General features: G+C 32.5%; 1 protein-coding gene and 2 long non-coding RNA genes across 5 annotated transcripts; 2 read left to right on the top strand and 1 right to left on the bottom strand.

Moving 5' to 3' along the window:
- Positions 1 to 305: 305 nt before the first annotated feature.
- LOC121220220 (uncharacterized) lies at positions 306 to 2,644 on the bottom strand. The gene is made up of 3 exons (XR_005917391.1): positions 2,086 to 2,644; positions 1,713 to 1,813; positions 306 to 1,068 (listed from the first exon to the last, which is right to left on the bottom strand). It is a non-coding gene; the product is annotated as an uncharacterized lncRNA (long non-coding RNA).
- Positions 2,645 to 8,700: 6,056 nt separating this feature from the next.
- LOC107917268 (L10-interacting MYB domain-containing protein) lies at positions 8,701 to 11,979 on the top strand. 3 transcript variants are annotated; one of them, XM_016846648.2, is made up of 5 exons: positions 8,701 to 8,909; positions 9,085 to 9,421; positions 9,498 to 9,591; positions 10,223 to 10,689; positions 11,189 to 11,979. In XM_016846648.2, the coding sequence occupies exons 2-5, from the start codon at positions 9,086 to 9,088 to the stop codon at positions 11,774 to 11,776; spliced, it is 1,485 nt and encodes a 494-aa protein (XP_016702137.2). In that variant the 5' UTR covers positions 8,701 to 8,909; position 9,085; the 3' UTR covers positions 11,777 to 11,979. The 3 variants fall into 3 exon arrangements, with proteins under 3 accessions (XP_016702137.2, XP_040955550.1, XP_016702129.2); XM_041099616.1 differs by having other exon boundaries at positions 8,717 to 8,909; positions 10,238 to 10,689; XM_016846640.2 differs by having other exon boundaries at positions 8,717 to 8,909; positions 10,190 to 10,689.
- Positions 11,980 to 17,232: 5,253 nt separating this feature from the next.
- LOC121220219 (uncharacterized) lies at positions 17,233 to 17,936 on the top strand. Its single transcript, XR_005917390.1, has 3 exons — positions 17,233 to 17,243; positions 17,319 to 17,412; positions 17,874 to 17,936. It is a non-coding gene; the product is annotated as an uncharacterized lncRNA (long non-coding RNA).
- The last annotated feature ends 4,234 nt before the right edge of the window (positions 17,937 to 22,170 follow it).

The following is a 22,170-nucleotide window of genomic DNA, read 5'->3' as shown; positions in this document are numbered from 1 at the left end:
ATTTTTTTTTGAAACACGAGAAAAATTTTTGAAGACACAAAAAATTTTGAAAAATATAATTTTTTTATTGAAAATATGAGACTTTTTGAATATTTTTTATTTTTAAAAGGGTGTATCGATTTTAACGCGAACCGGTGATATTCACCCAACATAGCGATGAAGTCAACGAGTTCATGTTAAATCGATTCGTTGCCTTATTTATTAAAAGTATTTAAAATAAAATTAAAATTAAAATTAATTTAAATTAAATTAAAAAATATAAATGCCAAAATATAAAAATGCATAAAATACTAATAATATTAAAACGAAAAAATACGAGCATTAAATTAAAATTTAAAAAAACGAAATTACTGAAAAATTCTCGAAATACGAGTTTCGCCGAACGGGTAACACAAATTGGAGCCTTTTTTTTCTTTTTTCTTTTCCTTTTTCCTTCTTTCTCTTTTTGGCCTATTGGGCCGGCCTGCTAGGCCTGTACTCCTGCTGGCTGCTGTTGGGCTACCTGCGCACTGGGCATGGCTGCTGGGCTGGTGCGTTGGGCTTTTGGCTTTGGACTGTTGCTTCTTTTTTTTTCTGCTGTTTCTTTTTTGCTTTATTTTGTTTTTTTTAAATGGGCCTGCTGCAATACGGGTCGGGTCGCGGTGTACGGGTCGGACGTGGGTCGGGTCAGTCGGGTCGGGTTGACCCGACTATAATAATTTTTTCTTTTTTTTCTTTCTTTTTCTTCTTCTTCTTCCTTCTTCTTGCGCTTGCCGCGCCGCCGCCTTCTTCTCGCCGTCACTGCTGCTCCGCTGCTTCCTCCACCGCCAGAACTCCCTCTTTTCTCCTTCTCTTTCTCTTTCCCCCTATTTTCTTCTCTTTTTTTCCGGAAATGCTCTCTCTTTTTGATTTTTTTCTTGAAATTTTTTTGTTGGGGTTTTCATTTTTGGGGTTAAAAACCCCTTTTATAGATGATTTTTTTCTTCTTTTTGCAGGGAGCAGGTGGCTAGGAGAGAGGGAGGCCATGCCCTAGGCCGGTGGCCGGAAATCATGGGGGTAGGTGTGCAAGTTGCTGCCAGAAGGACTAAACTGCAAACACAGGAAAAGTTTTGGAGCCAAAACATAATTTTTAGAAAGTTTAGGGGTTAAAATGTAATTTTGAGAAAGTTTAGGGGTAAAAATGTAGTTTAAAAAATTTTACGGGTTGAAATGTAATTTTGAAAAAAATTAGGGGTCAAAATGAAAATTTTAGAAAAGTTCAGTGATCAAAATGCAAATTTTTTTAAAAAAATTTTTAAACACGAAATTATTCCCGGACAAAATTCAGTGATTACAATTATCATGGAGTCTACAAGGGCCGATGTAATAATTCAATTCTTTCGATACAATTCAACCATTGTCACAGTCAAGTATATAATAAAACATATCATTTATCGATAGATCAATTTATATCAATTATTCATATTCATATTCATATACAATGATTTCGATAACACAAATAAGATTTCTAATAATACATATTATTATTGGTTCATCTAAGATTCATATATTAATGTTTTCATTAATGGTAATTCATTAATATCCAATAAATCAACACATTTACAAGTTCCTTTAATGCCATATCATTAGTTATGACAATAATTTAAATTTTAACTTTTTATAGTTAAATTTAACTCATAATTATGATCTTGTTTAATTTATAATATGATTTACTTTAGAAATTGGGAGCACACCTTTCAAACTGTTAGTAAAACATCAAAATTCAACCTCACCAAGCTACTAATCCACAGGCTTGGCCTTCCTTCGTTGGAGGTGCCCTCACCTAAGTCTTGAGCTTTAAATCAAACAAACATATCCATAAACAAATTGCCACTTATCACAAGAATTGGTATCAAAAGAAAATTCAAGAATTTAAAGATGGATGCAATGAAACCCAAACTACTTTTCACTTTAATATTGAGGCCAAGACTAACCAAGATTCAAGCTTAGCTTGGCTTCTCTCTTTTCTTCTTTAATTATGACTTTGGTTAATTGGGTAAAACAAAAATCTTATTAAAGTCTAACTTGAAAACATCAGTTAAAAGCATAAATAAGCTAGAAACTCACCATCGACTAAGCTCCTTTTCTTCTACAACCTTGTTCGAGCATGGAAACTTGTAGCTAAACTTTTTCTTCTTTCCCCACCGAATGGGCAATTTTTGTTGGTCAATCTTTAGCTTCCTTCATGACCGGTTAAGTGAATGAAAGAATAACATGTAAAGGCTAATTGCTTAAGCAAGCACCTTAGTAATCACCCCACTTTATTCCACAAGAACACCTAGCACCTACTAGTGTCACGGGCGCAGATCAAGCCTGTGACTATTGCGCATAGAACACCCCATCGAGGTCAACTTATTAAATAAGGTTCATTTCACCCACATGAATTGGCCGAACTTGTGGAATCCATATAGAAGCTCATCTACTTGAAATTTTGGTGGCCTAGTGAAACACTCCAGTCAAACTAGAGTTACCAATGTAAATCCTAAAGGGATAATATTATATATGTCGAAACCGTTTTTTGAAAACAAAAATTTTAGTTGTCGACTAAAAAAACAAAAATTAGAGTCGCCACCGATCCTTTATTAAGGTGTGATCGGCGCACCTTAAAAATAATTTTGGTCTGCGAAATTTGAGAAAACAGGTTCGGGAGTCAGTTACGCACGAGGAAGGATTAGCACCCTCGTAACGCCCAAAATTGGTACCAAATTGATTTTATTTATGCCTTGGTGTCGAAAACTTGAAAAGATTTTAAAAGGAAGCTTTTTTATTTCATGAATGAATTAAAATGATAAGACATTCTTATTTCAAAGAAATAAAACACCACACCCAGTGAGTTAGGGCACAATGTTTTTAAATCCTCAAAATACCCGAATATTGTCTTTTGCTTTCGAAAATTCTTATTTCGAGAAGAAAATGTCATGACCAGTAAGTTAGGACCCAACATTTTTGAATTCCCGAGAATAAGCTTTTATTTGAAATTTGCAGATTTATTGCAAAACAAATATTTAGCTTTCTAAATTCGTTGAAAAATAAACGCAATCCAGTAAGTTAGGACACGATTTTTCTCGAGAATCACGAATGCCAAATATTTTGAAAATCCATAAAATATGATGATTTTCATGCTTTAATGAAAACATATATTTTCTTTAAAAGCAAGATAAAATGTTAATATACAACATGAAACACATACTTTAATTTAAATTATAAATGTGCATGTATTTACAAAATAAAATGTATAAGTTTATATATACATAGGTAAATCATGAAAATTTGCACACATATATATTCAAATACATATATATGTATAATATGTATAAAATAAGGGAATATAGAACAATCAAAAAAATGTTTGCGACAAGTTAAGAATATAAAATATATATATAGGTGCAATATATATAAAATAATAGAATATGTAAAATAATAAAATATTTACAATGATTTTTATTAAAAAAACGGGTACATAAATATATTAAAAGCATGCACATGTTATAAAACATATATGTATATATAAAGTATAAAGTATATATAAAAAAATTAGGAAAGTAAAAATAAAAATAGAAAGAGTATGTATATATACAATATATGCGTAAAAAGCTTAGAAGATATATATATATATATATATATATATAGAAAGCATGCGTATGTATAGGAACAGAAAATATAACCGTAATAATGATAGTAAAAAAAAATATGGTAATGATAATCCAATGTCAAATAATATATAGGAAAAAAAATCGGTGAAGGATCAAATTGAAAAATAAATAGAATTTAAGGGCCAAATTTAAAGGAAAAAAACTTGATTAAAACATGTCGCAAAAGGGGGAGGGCTATCTGCGCAATTTCCCCATTTAGGGTGGAGACGCACGGATCCTCCCCCCGGGTCGGGTCACCGCGCGGGTCACACCTGGCTAAAACGGCGCCGTTGTGTCTTTACTACTAAAACCAAAATTTTCTTTCTAAACAACAAATCTATTTCATTTTTTCTTTTTCTTTAAAACAGCAAAGGGGAAAAAGGGAGGGGGCTGAATCTCTGCTAGTGTTCAACCCCAGCCCCTTCATGCCGCCGCCGCCGTGGAGCCACCGCGTACGGCCCTCGAAACCAACGCCCGAACCCAGGTAAGCGCCCTTTTCCTTCTTTATTCTTTTTTTTAAAATATCAGAAAAAATAAAAAATATGAAACGAAAATAGAAATAATGAGAAGAAAATCTCCAAGAAAAGAAAAACGAATCAACTTCCAAAAATTGCTTTTGATTCTTTATTTTTGTATTTCAGTGTTTTTTACAACCCTTTTTCCCTTTACAGATTTGATAACGATCCCTTTTTATAGCCGAAAGAAAATAATAATAAATAAATATAAAAATATTTCCCCAACGATATTTGTTGCTTTTGTTGCTATTGCTGCGCTGTATACCTCCTTTTTCGCAGGTTTAGAGGCTAATGGGGAGTGCGCGCATGCTGGGGAGGGTCGTGGTGCGAGATTCGTGGCGGCGTGTGAGGGTGAGCGGCGGCGGTGCTGAAGCGAATAGGCTCCTAGGGTTTCTGTTATTTTGTTTTTGTGTGGGCTAGGTTTTGGGTTAATGTTTGGGCTAGGTTAATTTGGGTTTTGGGCCCGGGCATATTTGTTTGCTTGGGCCCGGGCATTATTGGGCTTGTACAGTATAGACTTTAAATCCCTTAGGACTCTCAATTGTAGGTCAGCTCTAATCTTGACCGTTGATGTAACTTAATCCATACTATTGGTTTCGAGGGAGCTCAACTATAAATAGAAGCCTCCCCTTTATTTGTATTCAGTTATTCTTGAGTTAAGAATATATTGAGAGCATTTACTTAAACAGTTAATGTGCATTGCTTCTTGTGGCTTTACAACTCTTTTGTTGCTTTTTTCGTTTCGAATTGCTTTCGCTATATTTTTCAATGCCTAGAGAATTTTTGATGAAATTTTCATCTTTCGAGAGATAGACTGACTTAGGCACATTTAAAGCGAAGAAGTCGCCTAAAACAGCACAGATTGCGAGACTAAAGTTTTAGCCCTATGACACTAGCTTATTTCTCTTTTTCGATAGCCAAACATTAGCAATGAAACTAACCTTCATTTTCTCCTTTAATCTCTAGTTAAAGGAAGCATGCATGAGGATTAAAGTTAGCTTTTATTAAGTTAACACCTTAGTCATCATCCATTAAATCTTTAAAAGCCACATTTCCAACTTACAATTTCCTTGATCATGAAAAAAAAATTGTACTTATCCGATTAACAAAGCTATGTAGTTTTCATGGACTAATTTCAAGTTTAATCCCTCCATACTGATTGGAAAATTTTCCCTTCTAGACCATCATATTTTATAAAAATTTCAATTTAGTCCTTACAATAAATTTTCTAGTTATGATTTACTAACTCCTCGAAAGCTAATTCAACTCTACTAATGTGGTTCATTTAACAATAATTTACTTAATCCAGAATTTTACCACACTGGTATTTTCGGGGTGTTACATAATAGGTTATAAGTGGAGGGCTATCTTGGCAGCTCTACAACCAATTCCTAGTTTGATGGCACAATGATGAATGATGTGAAAATGAAAGAGTACAGAGTAAGAGTTATTAGTGTCGTTGGTTGTGCGCAAAGGTTGTGCCCAACGCTAAGAAAATTTGGCGAAGACTAAGGAATAAGGCCAAATATATTATAATATAAAACTAAAAAGAGAGAGAGAAAAGTTTGAATCTAATTTAAGTCCTGTTTGTGGATTTTTTCATGTTAAAAAAAAAGAGAAAATGGGTATTTATTTTTATTTATTTATTTTTATAAGTTCTTATGTATTTTTATTGTAAAATGAAATTTTAAATAATTTCTTATATTTAAAATTTTTATTTTTGAATTTTTAAGTCGAGACTAAATTGACAGAATGTGTAAGGTTGAGGACAAAAATTATTGAATTTTTAGAAATAGGGTCAAATTGATAGGATCTATAAACATTTGATTTAACATAGGAGTGACCAAAATATTACATTTCAATAATATTAGTGATTAAAACAGAAAATTTTAAACAGGAGTGACCAAAATAGAAGTATGCTAATAGTTGGGTGACTATTTGTATAGCTTATCATTTTCTTTAAAAAATTCAGCTAGCAAGCTTCAAGCGACAATTTAGTGATCATTGTGGTGGATCAATACTCATCGGCGAATAGAAGAATATACCTTAAATCTAAGTCGATCTAACGATCAGTATCAGAAATCGAAAAAGAAAGTTGTTTGGAATTTGATTCGTAGATAAATGACATTCAAAGTAGTTCATGAATAAAAATCAAACTGTAAAAAGAAAGAGCTTTCAATTGGTGTAGGCGATGTGAATGAAGAAGACCATATAGCAACAAATTTAACAACTTGGTGACTTAAATGAAAACTTTCGAATAGCTTAATAACTATTTTGTAACTTTTTAAAGTTTAGTAACCAAACAATAAACTTATATTAGTGGTTTTCGATAAAATTAATGTTGAGATTCAATTTCTAAAGTATATGCTAAAGAAATGAGAAAAAAATTTTGACTGGGGAAAAAATAAATTTATAAGGTATTTTTTAGAAGGTAAATGTATAAGTTCATATTTATAAGCTGTACAAATTATAAAAAAAAAACTTAAAAAGAAAAATAAATTATTATAAATTTAAATTAATCGATCCATAATATATAAAACCAATATTTATTTTTTGTTAATAATATTATTTTAGTTAAAACTTTGTGGGATAAGTAAAAATCAATTAGATTTTTTAATAAAAAATTAATTAAAATTTTATCAAAGATCTTTTTAAAAATTTTTAAATAAATTAAAATAAAAATCAAATTTCAATTTTTTAAATTAAATAAAGTCAAAATCAAAAGTTTTTGAGATTTTTGAAATATATCAAAAAAAAATTCTGAAATTTTGCACCCTTCACTTATTAATTTTACTCGAACATAAACAGATAAAAACAATTTTTTATTAAGTATTTATTATTTTTGGAATTTACTATCAACATTATATGAAGTCGAAATTGCATATTTATAATAATAGAAAATGATAATTACATTTACAAATTATATATAAAAATAAAATAATAATTTAGTTTATAGGTTTTATTTTTATTAATTTTTTGAAAAGATTTTACTTGTTGAGTCTAAATTGATATTTGAATGCAGAAAATAAGTAGTGCCACAAGCAATGCTTAAAGTTGTGCCAGCTGCTTTAGGCACTAATAGAGAGGCACATAAAATAAATAACACAAGAAATATTTATGCAGTTCGGGGTAGAATATTCACTATCTTGTACCTTATGCAACAATTGTTTTAAAACTTGAACACTCACCTGTTTAGACTATACACTCATGTCCCTCTAAGTTTTCCCTTGAAAACTTATGACACTAACCAAGCCACACTCTTGATTATTACACTTCAATGCACTGACATAAACGATCCACTGTGAATAAGATGAAGTGCTCTTTCTATCACTACAAAACGTATACACGTCTCCACAATAAATAAGTAAATGAGACTTGCTAACAAATTATATCTTTTACAATTAATCTCCCTCAAATTAAGCAGGACAGCTTGCACAGAGAATATCTTCAAAACATCACAGGATAAGTCTTGAATAATGAGGATATACTTTCTATTTTATCCTGATTCAATCTGATCCACCAATTATGAGAAGTTGATTACTTCGATCTGAATCCAAACAAATCTCCAAGATAAGTTGTTATGTGTAGTTTGGATATCAAAGATTGGTTGGTAGTCATCCAAAGTAATAGCAAGAAGCACAACCAAAACATGTTTGTTACAAAAAATTGCCAACTCAAACATGTCCGTTTTTCTAAGTAGACAATGCTACTACCAATTGGCATTGGTCTAGCTATTGGTTTAGACGCTTCTTGAAAAATGCCTAAACAACACTTAATTTAAGTTTAGGTCACTTCAAGTTACTTCTTTTGATTCAAGTTGTTGACTTCTCATGATAAAATCGGGTTGATCGAGTCAAATCGTCAAGTTCGAGTGAAAATTGACAGGTTTATGTCATCATTATATTAATATTATGTAAATAGTAATTCATTTGTAATTGGAAGGGATGATAAACTCAAATAATGTTTATAATTTAGTTTGGTGGGACAAAATTTTCTTTTGACAAATGGGTGAGAGAATTTTATTGGAAGAGTCAGTGGCGAGAAATGACATGATTGAATCTCTCCTGCTTAAAATTTGGAAGGCTTAATATCTAATTCGGTATATTAGTTTGATACTTTTTTTCAAATGTAGTATTTGTGTTATTTTTTGTCTAATTTAATACACATAATTGACAAAAGTTACGTATATTTTGATACCTAAATGTAACAATGTTAACTTTATAGTTCTTAACTCGGAGTTTAAAGTTAATTTAATGAATATTCATAATTATTAACAATTAAAATTTATCAAATCAACTCTAAAATTCAAATAAAATCATATTCATCAGACTGAATTTAATAAATTAGATATAAAATTAAACAAATTTGCAATTAACAAAAAAATTATTGCATTAACAAAATTATAAAAAAAATTCAAGACTATAATTTTCAAATTTTTAAATGAGAAAAACAAAATTGACATAAACAAATTTCAGTGACCAAACTAATATCTACATTACCATAAGGAGCGTCTTGAATTTATTGATAAACGTTTGGGCTCTTTGTCAGGCCTAATCTATGAAAATGATCAACGATCTTATCATTGAAAGTTGGGATAAATCAAGAATTGGGATACTCCGCTCCCCAGGTCTATTATCTAATTCCAGCCGCCAAGCATTCACAGCACTATCCAGGAAAACCTTATCCGTACATTTGCAGAAAACCCAGGTTCTTGCCCCTCCATTTTCCCATAGTCTAATCCAAGGTATACATTTTTCACTCAACTAAACCTATTCTCTCTCTCCCTCTTCTTCACCTTTTCTTTTATGGGTCGTTTTTAATTTAATTTTTTTCTTTAATTTCATGCCCAAATGTTTATATTGATTCATAATTCTTGCCTTTCAATTCTGATAATGCCTCGTCTTTTTACGTTGTTCAAGAATGGGTATCCGTGCCAAGAGTAATTTGGATCGATCAAGGACGATATGGACACCCGAGATGGATCGATATTTCATCGATCTCATGTTGGAGCAACTCAATAAAGGTAATAGGTTCGATGATCATGTTTTCAGCAAAACGGCATGGATGAACATGAATTCATCGTTCAACGAGAGGTTCAAGTTCGAATACGAGATGGATGTGCTGAAAAACCGGCACAAAACGCTGAGGAATCTGTACAAAGCTGTTAAGAACCTGTTGAATCAGAAGGGTTTTAACTGGGATTCGACTCGACAAATGGTGATTGCCGAAAATAAAATCTGGGATGAATATATCAAGGTTCAATGCTTTACTTATTTGATGATTTTGAGGGTTTTTTTGCATTGCAGGATCTTACGGGTTTTCTTATTTACAGGTAAACCCAGATGTGCGTCCTTACAGAGTTAAAACTATTCCTTACTACGATGATCTGGGTATTATATATGGAGATAATTCAGCTAGGAAAAAGGGTAATGATGCTTCTTTGATACTACTACGTCTTAAGTTTGGTGGTCCACTCTGAGTGTCGGGTTTGAATATGAATATGTCCGGACTCCGGACTAGTTCACATGACTTTGTTCTAAGTTTTTTCATGAATGATCTTTGTGTTTATTTATGGAGATAGGGTAATTTGGAAAAAGGGTTATAATTTTGTCCGTGACACGACTAACTCTGTGTCCGGTTTTGAACTTAGAGTTTCAGATACGGATATGCATCGACCTTTTCTAAGTTTTTTCGTTAATGATTTTTGTTTTATGTATCGAGATAGGATAGTTGGTATACAGGGTAAAAGTTCTATCCTTGATACTACTAATTCTTTGTCTAGGGCTTTGTTACCCGTACTCAGGGTTGAGTCTTGGATATGAATACGTGTATAACACGAGCATGCTCTATTTTCTAAGCTTTTCCATATATGTGGAGGATCATAAACCGTATCTATATCCAAATATTTGTCAGACACAGGCATTAAACATGGATATTTTAGGAACAGAAGAGTCCGGGTAACATGAGTCTGGTGTATCTCATTGTTAGAAGGTTTCATATGTTGCTGATATAATATGATACCAGGCTTTAATTTGCCCAAGACATTATCACACTCAGGTGACGATATAACAGGATCTTCTGCTCAACCAGAATGTGCCAATAAAGGAACTGTGGAGGCTGTTCATGAAATTGTTGTGGTTGATGATTGTATCTCTTTGCGACAAGAAGTGGAAGACACAACAGAGACGACGCTGAATGCAACAACAAACCCACTATATAGTCGTACTAGAACGTACTGGCAACCACCAATGGACCGATTTTTCATTGATCTTATGCTTGAGCAATTGCAGAATGGGAACCAGATTGATGGTGTATTCTGCAAGGAGGCATGGACAGAGATGATTGCTTCATTTAATGCAAAATTCGGTTTTAATTATGACGTGGACATACTAAAGAATCGGTATAAAACTCTAAGAAGACAATATAATGTAATAAAGAATCTTCTTCAACTGGATGGATTTACTTGGGACGATGACCGTCAAATGGTGATTGCTGATGATAGTGTATGGCAAGGCTACATCAAGGTATGTATTTACATGTAATACTTGAACTGCTGTCGATGCTCGTATAGTCTAGGCCATATTATCCGTAAGATGTTCAGTTATGTTAAATCATACCTGATGCATGCATAATCTACATGGAAGCCACTTAATATCCACCATCAAGAATTCAAGGCATTGTTTTATTTCTTTAGATCGATGTTGTTTTGATATGTCGATATGGATGTGACACAAGTCATAATCTAAGTTTTTCATGTATTTGAAGGGTCATCTTCCCATACTTTTATTGGAATATGTGGTGGACATCGGTTCCTCAATTAAAATGAAGAGTTTGAGTGGTGCAGTTTAAGGGTAACGATGTTACGAGGAAGATGATACCGCCTTTATTTCATTTTGTTCATTGATTTGTTTGGTATACTATTAAAAGCCCTTTGAGAAGTAATAGAGAGACTTTTTATGCATATCATTATAATAATGGTTTCATTATATGGGATTGATAAAGCTGTTATGTACTAACATGCAGGGACATAAGGATGCACGACAATTCATGACTCGACCGGTGCCGTACTATAAAGACCTGTGTTTGATATGCAATTCCCCATATCCTGCTGGAAGTGATTGCTTTTCCCTTCAATGTACGGAACCAGAAAACGGGGTTCAAGATGCGAAGCTGGGGCAAGCAACCAAGTGTTCTTTGTCTCCTGTAACATCTGTTTCGGGTGAAGATGAAATCGGTGATGTGCTGGAGCCAGCACATCGGGATTCAAACACAACTGGATCTAACCCGAAGTGCAAACGCCAACCAGAAAACAGGTTAAATTCTTCACATACAAAGAAATCACGAGGCGAAGATGATGGCATGGCCAGCGCTCTCCGAGAGATGGCAAGCATGGTTTCGTCTTTAACGGAGAAGAAGGATGACGAGAACACCAACCCCATTCCGATAGAGAATGTGATTAGAGCAGTACAGGCACTACCTGACATGGACGAAGACCTTATATTGGATGCATGTGACTTGCTGGAAGATGAAATAAAAGCAAAAACTTTTATGGCATTGGATGTTAAACTGAGGAAGAAGTGGCTGTTACGGAAGCTTCATCCTCAGCAGTGAGTTTAATCGAGTTGTGTCTAGTTTCAATGGAATGGTTTAGATATGTGTCATAGTGAATGTAAATTCAGTGAGTAGAGTCAGAGTTAGCAAGTAATTTGGCAGACTAAAGTTTCAAGAATCTTATGAAAATGGCCGAGAAAGTCTAAATATTTGCTATGATGTATATGTGTATATATAGAAATAAGCTTATATTTTAATTTGAATATGAATTCGGCTTTGAATATAAGTAATTGAGGGTTCAGGGTTATACAAGCTACCATCCATGGTTGTTATCCCCAACTATTTTATGTAATGCAACTTAATTCCTGGCACCATCCATTAGTTTTTGGCATGAGAATTGGTGTGGGTATGGGGCAATTAGAAAACTAGTTGAATCGAGGTGAAGAGCTTTTAACTTTCGAACAAGTTGGGCAAGGCTGGGACAATGGTCCCTTACCAGTCTCAGCCGTTGTTAATAACTCTGTTTAATAGTCTAGCATCCGTATACACAAATGAGGTGGATACACTCACCTGAGGTCCTTCCCCTAATGGCCGATTTAGCCTCTCTAGTGCTTATGATCTGGTTAAAGGATAATTGAGCAATCTTGATTAGAATAATCCTTAAAATTCCATGGAAAATAACCCACCAGTCCCTCATAATAATTGTGGGAATTTGGACCGGAAGGATTGGATTTCTATTAATATTACTTCTAAAAAGTGGATGCAAGTACTTAAAGTTCCATGCAAATTTGTCTTTTGTTTCTTTATGTGGCAGGTTTTGTTAACTCGCAATTTTGTTGTTTTTTTTTCTGCTGATTCTCATTTTGCTAATGTAGTTGATACCATTTTGGCTAAAGCACGAGACGAGAGTTCTATGCTTTCTCCACACCAATTAAACGAAAGCCAAGCTCCACCATTGTAGGTTTCTTGGTTGGCACAAGCTTAATACCGATGATTCTTCGGTGGGGGACTCGGACAAGGATAGAGCTAAGAGTTCATTACGAGGCCATGAGGGACATTGGGTTAGGGGCTCAGTGAGACTTATTCCAAGAGCTATCAGTGTCGAGCTGGAGTTGTGGGCTGCCCTCCATCTTGCAAAATCTCTTGATATTGTTAATATGGAAATTCAACTCAATGCTACTAATGTTATTAGTCTTATTAAGAATATTGTGAACAAGTCTCTAAGTAACCATTTGTTTTCTTCGGGAATTCCAACAAACCACAATGAAGAATGCTTTTAAGGAAACCAGTGTGTCGATGCGCTGGCTAAGATATGGGGAGTAGAGGAGTTGGTAGTCGGTACCATACCGGCTAGTATCTACCATTTCGGTTCTAAATTGGTATCAAATAGTTTATGTTTTGTTTCGGTTAAAATTTCGGTGCTTTTCGGTCATTTTGGTGTGTTTTGGCGTGTTTCAGTCAATACCAATACTTAACAACCCGCACCGGTTAGTACAAAATTTTAATATTTTAAACCAACTTTTAAATTTTTTATCTTAACCATTTTAATTTTTCTATAATTACATTTAAAATTAATAATTCTTAAATTAAATTCTTATAACTTTAAAATTTACATATAAATATATTTATGTGGATGTAATTGAGATATATATGCATATACAATCAACCCTTTCTATGGCAGCCACTCGCTATTACAACAATGTGTTTTTCGGTTATTTTGGTGTGTTTTGTACTTATCCGATTAACAACACTGTCTAGTTTTCATGATCTAATTTCAAGTTTAATCCCTCCATACTAATTGGAAAATAGTCAGAGGTGAATTAAAAGCTAAGCAGTGGTAATTCTAAAGATTCATCGGGGGAAAAATAGAGATGTAGAACTTAACTTTTGCATTTTTTACAATTTAGTCCTTTTGGCTAAATTGAGTGCCCAAACGTCGAAATTTTTGAACAAAATTTTTACGAAATCATTTCGTGAAATTCTAGACCATAAAATATAATAAAAATAAATTTTTCCTCGTCGAATTTGTGGTCCCGAAACCACTATTCCGACTAGGCCTAAATCGGGCTATTACAAGAGATGTCTCCTATGTACCATAATATGTGGAAGTATCGACATAATTTAGTCATTTGGTCTGAATGCTACATGATGAACATAAGCCAGATGACGAAATGGAAAGACCTAGGATGTAGAAGATTATAACATGAGCAGTTCGACAGATTTTTCACTTCTAGTTCATCATAGTTTATAAAAATTTCAATTTAGTCCTTACAAGAAAATTTCTAGTTATTATTTATATTTATTTAATTTTTATAAATTCTTATGTATTTTTATAGTAAAATGAAATTTTAAATATTTTTTATTTTGATTTTTTTGAATTTTTAAGAATCAAGATTAAATTGGTAGAATTTGTAAGGTTGAGGGCTAAATTTATTGAATTTTTAGAATTAGGATCAAACTGATAGAATTTGTAAACATTGGAGGCTAAATTTATTATTGTAATGGCCTGTTTTTCAGTAGTATCGAAAACGATGGTTCTAGAACTCCATGTCCAATGAGTGAGTTTGTAAACATTATTATATTTAATATTTACGAGGTAAGGTTTAATTAAATTTTGGTTCTTTAATTTTATCAATCGGAGAGTTAATTAAAGTATAAGAACTAAATTATAAAAGTGATAAAATAATCACTATGAATTTTTAATTAGTTAAAGGATCAATTGAACAATTGAACCTATTTATAATGTTGGATGGTGGATGATGATGCCATCATCCACTTATATTTGCTTAATGATGTGTAGTACTAAGTTAATTGACCAAGTTTTATTAAATTTAATCTAAGTATATAAAGAAGAAAAAAAATTCTCTTTCATCTTTTCTTCCAAAGGCCGTATGTAGGAAAAAGAAAACCCTTACCAACGTTCAAGCTTTAGTCCTTGATTTGGTAAGCAATTTTTAGTTCGTTTATTTTAATTTTTATGTTTTTGAAGTTTCGAAAGTTTGATTTAGTTAGCTTATATATCAATTTGCGAAATTGTTAAAGTTTAAAAAATTGCCATTGTTGAATATTGAAACTTCTGATATTAAATTAATAGGTTTTGAGCTTAGATTTAAAAAAACACTGGTTTGTAAAGTAAAAATTGTTAAATTTGAACTTAGGGACTAAAGTGTGAATATTTTGAAATTAGCATGAAATTACTATAATTAATTATAATACAAAACTGTAGAAGGATGAATGTCACATCCCGAGTCTGGCAGATCTGAGTTTAAGGCGTAAAATTGTAAAGTTATCTGATTAGTGTAGTATAATCTGCCACTTACAATTTTCTGACGTATTAGAATGTGACGTATAGTAACCTACATAGAGGTGAATAAAGATTTTATGTTATTCTTATTTTGTTATCTGAAATATTTTAAATATACATACAAAAATATATAATATTAAAATTTACTAAACTCATGATATGTATTGAAAAATAAATATTACACATATAAAAATTATATTTACTAAAAATAATGATATTTGTAATAATTATTTGATTTTATGAATAAAAGAGATATTAATTAAAAGATGAATTCAAAATAAAAAAATTGAAATAATATATTTATTAATTAAAAATAATTATAAATATATTTAGAATAGGAGAAATTAAACCTACGAGAGCTAATATGTTAAAAATATTAATTAAAATAATCAAAAGCTTAAAAAAATGAAATAAAAAATACAAATGTGAGTGAGAAAAGAATCAAACCATTAACATTTAACCATTTAACCAAAGATATTAATTATATTAAAAAAGTAAAAAAATATTATTTAAACGGAAAGCGTGTTGGGCTGGGTGCACTTTCTTGCCACCTGTACATAAAGGGTTCAGCTGAACAGGCTTTCACACTCTCTCGTCAAAATCGGTCTCTTTCTCTAAATTTTTAAAAATACGACCTATTTGGCTAATAACTTTTTTTAAGGGGCATATATGGCTAATTTAGCCAACACCCCCATGTCCGACCCTAAAATAGGATCAAAACACCGGAATGTTACATTCTCTACTACATTCTTCACTTATCAAATATTTTCTTATAAACTTTCATAACTTTTCAATTTAGTCTATTTTTACCATAAAGTTTATGTTCACTAATTCATCATATTAAATCAATTTCTTTCTGTTACACTTTAAGCACATAATTTATCTCAATATCTTGTTTCACATATAAAAATCTATGTATTCCACATCTATTATTTCACCCCATATTTTTCATTTAACATTTTCATTGTCATCATAAAAATTCATATTTTCCACAATTTCATTTTACATACTTTATGCTATTTCATCATCTCATAACATTCAATACGCTTTAATCATAATTTTCATATACACTTAAATTTTTTTACAATTTTCATTTAGTCCTTATTCCATTAATTTATTTTTCACCGTATAAGCACTTAATCAATAAGTCATTATATTAATAGTTCACATGTCAATTTTCATGCATATCACTTCACTTGTTTCAATTATAAATTTTACAAAGTTTACAATTAATCCTTAACATCATGAAGATTCATTTTTACTATAATTTCACCTTAACATCACTTTTAAACTCTTTATCATAAATCTCAAATACATGTTTGTTTCATTAAAAACAATTTTTATAAAATGTTTTCAAGAAATCTACCAAATTACAGAAAATATTATACATAAATTTATATAAACACTAAATAATATTAATTTTTATAAAAATATCATTTTCCAAAATATATTTCAGTCAAACAATCGGAGATTTTATAATGCCTAAAGCTTGTAAAAGAACAATTGTAATTTTGGCTGTAACTAATCTAAGAAAAATTATCAACGTTCTTATCCTCCAGAAGTGGGATAACTCCAAAACTGGGATACTCCACTCCTTATGTCTAATATCTAATTCCAGCCGCCAAGCATTCGTAGCACTGTCCAGGAAAACGTTACCCTTACACTTGCAGAAAACCCAGGTTCTTGCCCCTCCATTTTCCCATGTTCGAATCCAAGGTATACATTTTTCACTCAACTAATCCCATTCTCTCTCTCTTCTTCACCTTTTCTTTTATGGGTCGTTTTTAATTTAATTTTTTTCTTTAATTTCATGCCCAAATGTTTACATTGATTCATAATTCTTGCCTTTCAATTCTGATAATGCCTCGTCTTTTTACGTTGTTCAAGAATGGGTATCCGTGCCAAGAGCAATTTCGATCGATCAAGGACGATATGGACACCCGAGATGGATCGATATTTCATCGATCTCATGTTGGAGCAACTCAATAAAGGTAATAGGTTCGATGATCATGTTTTCAGCAAAACGGCATGGATGAACATGAATTCATCGTTCAACGAGAGGTTCAAGTTCGAATAGGAGATGGATGTGCTGAAAAACCGGCACAAAACGCTGAGGAATCTGTACAAAGCTGTTAAGAACCTGTTGAATCAGAAGGGTTTTAACTGGGATTCGACTCGACAAATGGTGATCGCTGAGAATAAAATCTGGGATAATATATCAAGGTTCAATGCTTTACTTATTTGATGATTTTGAGGGTTTTTTGCATTGCAGGATCTTACGGGTTTTCTTATTTACAGGTAAACCCAGATGTGCGTCCTTACAGAGTTAAAACTATTCCTTACTACGATGATCTGGGTATTATATATGGAGATAATTCAGCTAGGAAAAAGGGTAATGATGCTTCTTTGATACTACTAGGTCTTAAGTTTGGTGGTCCACTCTGAGTGTCGGGTTTGAATATGAATATGTCCGGACTCCGGACTAGTTCGCATGACTTTGTTCTAAGTTTATTCATGAGCGATCTTGTTCTGAGTGTGATTAATCCCTTGAAATTTACAACTTATTTTTGATCCTTTTAAAAATTTTGTTAGTTGCGAAAAGACTAAATTTTATTTTGACTTCACAAATAACCTTAAAAAAGGTATTGAGATTCTATCTAAGGCAAAGACCTTGAATCTTGAGCATGTAGATTCGATTCGCTGTATTCTCAATGCAATATGTGATCTTCAATCTTAACAAGTGTATGCTATAAATAAGTTCCATAGGTTTTTCTCGAATTTTTCTTATGCAGTGTTTATTCTAGTTTAATTCTTAATTGTAATCATTTGAGCATAATTATTTTACTTATATAGTGGGGAGTTTGAAGGAGCACAGCGGGTATGTTGGGCACTGCAGCTGCAAGTGTTTGAGGTGTTTGAGAGAGAAAGTGTAGGGAAATGGAAAGGCAGCCAAGGAATTGAAGCTCAAGTGTAGTTTCAAAATTTCTGTCGTCCAAGCTAACAGATTCTACTGATTTTAGGGGACGACAATTCATAGCATAGTATGGAGTATGTATGGAGTAATCCTCGAATTCCTAAAACTACCATGTGAAATATTTTATTTGTTAGTTAGAGGCTCATAGGTTTCCAATTCTTAGTGGAAATCGGAGTTAATAATAATAGGTACTTCTCCATTCTGCTTATAAATTCTATTACAACAATTGGAATATTATAATATAGCCCTTTAACAAATGAGATTGCCTATTCTTAGTAGAATTCGGAGTTAATTTCCTCTTTCTAATCAAATACTTTTAAACCGCCTTTGTCGTCTTATAAAATAGTTTTACGAGAACAAGAAACTTAAAAAAAATCTGATTTCTTAAAGCTTTCTTTTCTCAAGTTGAAACTTATTCTGGTTGCTTTAAAGCTCTCTTGTTTCTGCAGTTTTCTTAATGGCTTCAACTCCATACGTGTATGTATCTTTCACCAGCATACTTTGAAGACAACATCATCTCACAATCTCATGATATTGCTTCCCAGTTCGTCATATTGAATTACCATTGACTTTGTCTTCATATCCGTCCACCATGATTTCTCAGCAACATCTCCACCGTCACCAACCATACGTCCTTACGAGAAACCTTTCGTTTCCAGCTCGACGTTCTAGAAACCAGTACCTGTTCACCAAGCTCTATTTCCCACGTTTAGAAGACTCCGAACAACACGGCCCCCTTGCTTATCACAATTCGTTTATGATATTTTGTACGTGGGATGCGTAGCATAGGAATAATCGTGAAGTCTGCCCTTACGATCAGTGATACATGCTTCCGTCGTGGAACACGATTACGTTCACAGTGACGGGGTTTCGATGGGAAGAGCTTTGGCTGAATCGGCATTGGAGTTTGAAAGCAGTAACTATGGTATGGTTCCGGCTAAAGAGTCATTGGTTAAGGAGATGGTAAGCATGGTTAGAGTAGAAGATGGAGATGAAGAAGATTGCATGATATGCTTGGAGGAGCTCGAGGTGGGTTTTATGCTTCTCGGATGCCTTGTTCTCATACTTTTCATGGGGATTGCATCGAAAAGTGGCTGAAGCAGAGCCATTACTGTCCTATTTGCCGGTTCGAGATGCCAACGAATTAGGCTTAGATATCAACATTTCATTCTTTCATTTATTTCTTATGTTATTGGATAACTTTTGTTAAGATTAGTCATTTGTTGGAGCTGTAGATGATAGTTAATAGTTTATGCAAATATAAGTACAGTTTGAGAAAAAGAGATTGCAAGCATTACGTATCTGCAAACCTTGAAAAAAAGACAATAGTAATAAGAACAAAACCAGATATTGCAAAAGCAAACCAAATATGATGTCTTCTACAATAATGTAATAAGAAGCCCAATATGGTGATGTTGCCATCCACTTCTCATCCTATGTTCCATAAATCTGCTTTATTTTCATTCAGATTAAACAATTTTCACCAACGAGCCATTCGAACCACCGTCATAAATAATTAAGAAAGCACACATTCTTCGCAAGATGTTCTTTATTAGAACATTATCCTCCTCTGGGATCGCATTGCACGCATGTTTGAGATAACTAACGGCTGCAAACAGTTTTAAAATGAAAACTTAGAACAACAAAAATCAACTAAAACTGATTAGAATCATTAATAGCGGTTCTGGAATCTAAGATTCGGTAAAAATTTTGGAAATCCAAATCCTTATTTGGATATCCATAAAAAATGGATTTAAATTTTAGCAAGCTTAATTTCACAAGAGATAAACTTTTATTTAAAATTAATTTAAAAATTAGAAATTTTCAAAATCCAATATTCATAAAAAAAGAACAAAGGATTTTTGCCTCTCTTGATACACTCTGGGTCCAAAACAATGTACTAAGTACCGTACTGATGAGTGTATCCTTTTTCTCTCAGTACCCGTATGTATTGATATTGTAACAACTCGATTTCAGTAGTGTCGGGAAATGTAGTTTAGGAACTCTATTTCCATAAACCAAGTCCGTAATGATGAAATATAAAGATTAATGAAGGTGGTATGAAATTACGTTTGCTTCTTGATTTCGTTCAAATTTAAACATTATTGATTACGTTTGGTTATTAGAAGTATATTAGAATTTTTTTTAACTAATAAGGCCAAAGAGTCAAAAGAAGCCCTTAGTAACAATTTAAATAAAAAAATCAATTAAGCACTTTAATTTAAAAATTATTAAAAATATAAAAATTCATAAAAAAAGCTATAAAAATTATTTTAGAATTTTTATTAAAAACTAACAATACCGACCCCATAAAAGAGTAGGGGTCAAATTTTAAAATCTTATAACCATAGATTTTATGTCGGCTTGTTATCTAATAAAATTTTTATAATTAATTTTTAATAAATTTGTTTATGATTTTTTAATGATTTTAAATTTAAAAGGGCTTAATAGTTTTTTTAGCGCACAAAGCCTTGACTCTAGCCTGTAGTCAAATGTTATAATTTACTTCCAATAAAAGAGTAGGGTCAATTGAATCATTGTAAAGGTTAAGGCTAAATGAATTACATTTATATAAACACTGATTTTAAGGGGAGCTGTTTGCTCCTCATCTAAGACAGGGACTATTGCCCATGTTTAAATAAAGGGGTTAAAATGCAATCGAAGTATAGTAAGGGTTTTTTTGTACTTTTACCCTCATTAATCATGTTTTACTAGAAATTTTATTATTAGCATACTATATATTTAGAAACTATATATATAGAATATAATGTGTGTTGCATAATAAATAATGAAACGTATTATTTGAAAATAATTAATAATAATACATTCATCAAATTAATTATATCAAATGCACTACAATTATTATTATTATTGTTTTAGTGTTTGTTGGCGGAAAGTTGAGAAGAACCAGTACCCCAACTTCTAAGTGCCTATGCTAATTTGGCCAGGTGGTTGGCGCACGTTTCCCTCTCTTGCTAGAGAATCCACCCTCATTTATGAACTTTAGACAATCTAAAATCAAGGTGCCAATTTGGTCGTCCTCAAATGGCCTAGCCAAGAAACGTACCACAAGTGAAGCATTCAATTCAACTATCTGCTTGGAGATGCCTAGATTTTTCGCAAGTTGTAGTCCTTCATCAACGCTCCAGAGTTCAGCTTGTACGCTATTTGATGTCCCTATTTTCAGCAAAAGACCCTTAACTCACTTGCCCCTTTCGTCACGTATTAATCCCCTCGCCGAAGCCAATCCAGATCGGGGTTTAACTGCCCCAACCCCATCTTCTTTAAAAGATAAACCTCGGAAGGTGGCTTTCTCTGTTGGACCCAACGTGAAGAAACATTTGAGAACATTGCAAGAGAGATAGCATATTCTAATAGCTTGATTGCAAGTGACAATCTGCCATTAAAAATTTGTCATTTCTACCGTTCCATGAACCCATATAGTAGTAAACAACATACCCCATGACAATTGAAAATGTAACACCACAGTCTCCCTTCAGTTTTGCATGGGTCAATATCCTTGAAGGGGTTGAAAAAGGTTTTGTTGTCTGTTATCAACTCGTAGGCTCACCCAAATCTCCTTTCCTGTTACACAGCTCCTAAAAATATGCTCCACTGATCCCTCAACATGTTCACACAACTGGCAAGTAGCATTTGCACTCATTTATTAACGTGCACAAATCTCATTTGTATTCAAGCGGTCCAGGAAAGCGAGCCATATGAAGAAACAGATACTTCTGGGCATTTAAGATGCCAAATCCAACTAGTCCTCAAATCCGAATTGAGACTAATCTCTTTCCCGATGAATATATAATAAGTTGAACCCATCGAAAAGTGATATTTACTCTCATAGCCCCAACAACAATTGTGATTCGAACCCAAATTATTCTTTGAAGAAAATTATTCTTTCAAGAAAATGAACACCTGGATGATAGATCACAACTCATAGTCAAATGAACCCAAGTTGTTCAAGCTTTCAACAAATTCCTTTTTTAAATCAAAGCGGCTCTTGGCTAAACATCATTGTTTTTACTAATAAATCGAATCATCATATCAATTAATCAATGCAATCTTGGCTCAATTGGAAAAAATAGAAGTATTAAGTACCCAAATTTAAGACTTGGCATGCTCAATTATATGTGTGGGTAGGGGTGAGCCAAATCCAATTCGATTCAA

This window comes from Gossypium hirsutum, chromosome D08, assembly GCF_007990345.1.
Source record: "Gossypium hirsutum isolate 1008001.06 chromosome D08, Gossypium_hirsutum_v2.1, whole genome shotgun sequence".
Lineage (NCBI taxonomy): Eukaryota > Viridiplantae > Streptophyta > Magnoliopsida > Malvales > Malvaceae > Gossypium > Gossypium hirsutum.
This window is presented reverse-complemented; position numbering and strand designations above follow the sequence as displayed.

Bases quoted from the DNA above. Each gene is read 5' to 3' on its own strand.
- LOC107917268 (XM_016846640.2), top strand. From the start codon at position 9,086: ATGGGTATCCGTGCCAAGAGTAATTTGGATCGATCAAGGACGATATGG. The intron at 9,422-9,497 runs GTTCAATGCTTT...TCTTATTTACAG, and splicing joins TCTGGGATGAATATATCAAG to GTAAACCCAGATGTGCGTCC. The intron at 9,592-10,189 runs GTAATGATGCTT...ATATGATACCAG, and splicing joins TAATTCAGCTAGGAAAAAGG to GCTTTAATTTGCCCAAGACA.